Raw genomic sequence first — 1,772 nt, 5'->3', positions numbered from 1 at the left:
TGGTGGCTGTGAATTTGGGAACTTTAGAGGCATGGAATAGAGCAAAGGCGTTCTCTGTGAATAAGTTATGGGAATGTCTTTTTCCAATTACTTTACACTTTCTATGTTTGGTGTGGATATGGCAACCAAATTTCTCCTCATTTCCATTTTAATCATTTTTAGAGAAAAAGAAAGCAGACGTTGTGTTCCTGTTGGATGGCTCCATCAATTTCAGGAGGGACACTTTCCAGGAAGTGCTCCGTTTCGTGTCTGAAATCGTGGACACGCTGTACGAGGGGGGTGACTCCATCCAAGTGGGGCTGGTCCAGTACAACTCTGACCCCACTGATGAGTTCTTCCTGAAGGACTTCTCCACCAAGCAGCAGATTATTGACGCCATCAACAAAGTGGTCTACAAAGGGGGGAGACACGCAAACACCAAGGTGGGCATCGAGCACCTGCGGCAGAATCACTTCGTGCCGGAGGCGGGCAGCCGCCTGGATCAGAGGGTCCCGCAGATAGCCTTTGTGATCACGGGTGGAAAGTCGGTGGAGGACGCCCAGGAGGCCAGCCTGGCACTCACCCAGAAAGGGGTCAAAGTGTTCGCCGTGGGCGTGAAGAACATCGACTCCGAGGAGGTTGGGAAAATAGCGTCCAACAGTGCCACGGCGTTCCGAGTGGGGAACGTCCAGGAGCTGTCTGAATTGAGCGAGCAAGTTCTGGAAACTCTGCATGATGCAATGCATGAAACCTTATGTCCGGGAGTGACTGATATTTCCAAAGGTAACCGGTCCCCTTTATGTGTACGTTTTCATCCTGTCGTGCCGATGTTTAGGACTTGAGTTATTCAGGTGCCCGGTGCTGGCCCACGGCTTCCTTGTGCCTTTGGCTGCTTCAGGCATTTTCCTTATATGCGGGAGGGTGGGGTCCTGGCAACCACCTGGCCCCTGTTGTTGACAAGGATATGTTACCTCTCAGGGTAAGGGTGGAAGTCTGTATTTTGTTGTTCTGAGATTTACTTTTTCCCTCTATTCCTGGATCCCCCAGATAATTCAGACTTTGGGATCCCTGTTTCTGTGTATAGGTTTTATTAGATCAACTATTTGAGATCAGAGTATTTGAGTTCATTTAATTTAAAGCACAATCTGGGAATGCATGTAAACACTGACTGGATAGCAGGCCAAAATTGATTAACATCCCAGAAAAGCAAACCCATTAAAATGGCCTATACTCAGTTCCTAAGAGTCAGCACCGGTGCTCCCCGAGAGAGAGGCAGACCAGATTACTGCTCAGAGCTCATACACAGAGGATCTCGTTTTGCCCTTGAGTGTGGTGCCCGGTGCCCGTACTCATCTCGGCCTTAAAGCTCATTGCCTACTTTCCCTCTTGCAGCCTGTAATCTGGATGTGATTCTGGGGTTTGATGGATCGAGGGATCAGAATGTATTTGTGACCCAGAAGGGCCTTGAGTCCAAGGTGGATGCTGTCTTGAATAGAATCAGCCAGATGCAAAGAATCAGCTGCAGCGGCGGCCAGATGCCCACCGTGCGGGTGTCGGTGGTGGCCAACACACCCACAGGCCCCGTGGAGGCCTTCGACTTTGCCGAGTACCAGCCAGAGCTGTTTGAGAAATTCCGTAACATGCGTAGCCAGCACCCCTATGTCCTCACTGCGGACACGCTGAAGGTCTATCAGAACAAGTTCCGACAGTCCTCACCGGACAGTGTAAAGGTGAGCGCGGGCTCCCCCTTCTTTCAGCTTCCCCTGCATTCTCTGGCTTCTGGTGGTCGGGAG

The 1,772-nt window shown here is 50.8% G+C and overlaps 1 protein-coding gene across 1 annotated transcript; it reads left to right on the top strand.

Moving 5' to 3' along the window:
- Positions 1–162: 162 nt before the first annotated feature.
- On the top strand, positions 163–1,709 carry LOC103679853 (collagen alpha-3(VI) chain-like; the record flags this gene model as incomplete). The annotated part of the gene is made up of 2 exons (XM_008709385.2): positions 163–762; positions 1,372–1,709. Coding segments are annotated over 2 exons (938 nt in total), but the record flags the coding sequence as incomplete, so codon positions are not given.
- Positions 1,710–1,772: the final 63 nt, after the last annotated feature.

The sequence above is a fragment of the Ursus maritimus genome, unplaced genomic scaffold (genome assembly GCF_017311325.1).
Source record: "Ursus maritimus isolate PB19 unplaced genomic scaffold, ASM1731132v1 scaffold_1724, whole genome shotgun sequence".
Classification (NCBI taxonomy): domain Eukaryota; kingdom Metazoa; phylum Chordata; class Mammalia; order Carnivora; family Ursidae; genus Ursus; species Ursus maritimus.
Note: the sequence above shows the minus strand (reverse complement) of the source record. Positions and strands in the feature narration are given on the sequence as shown.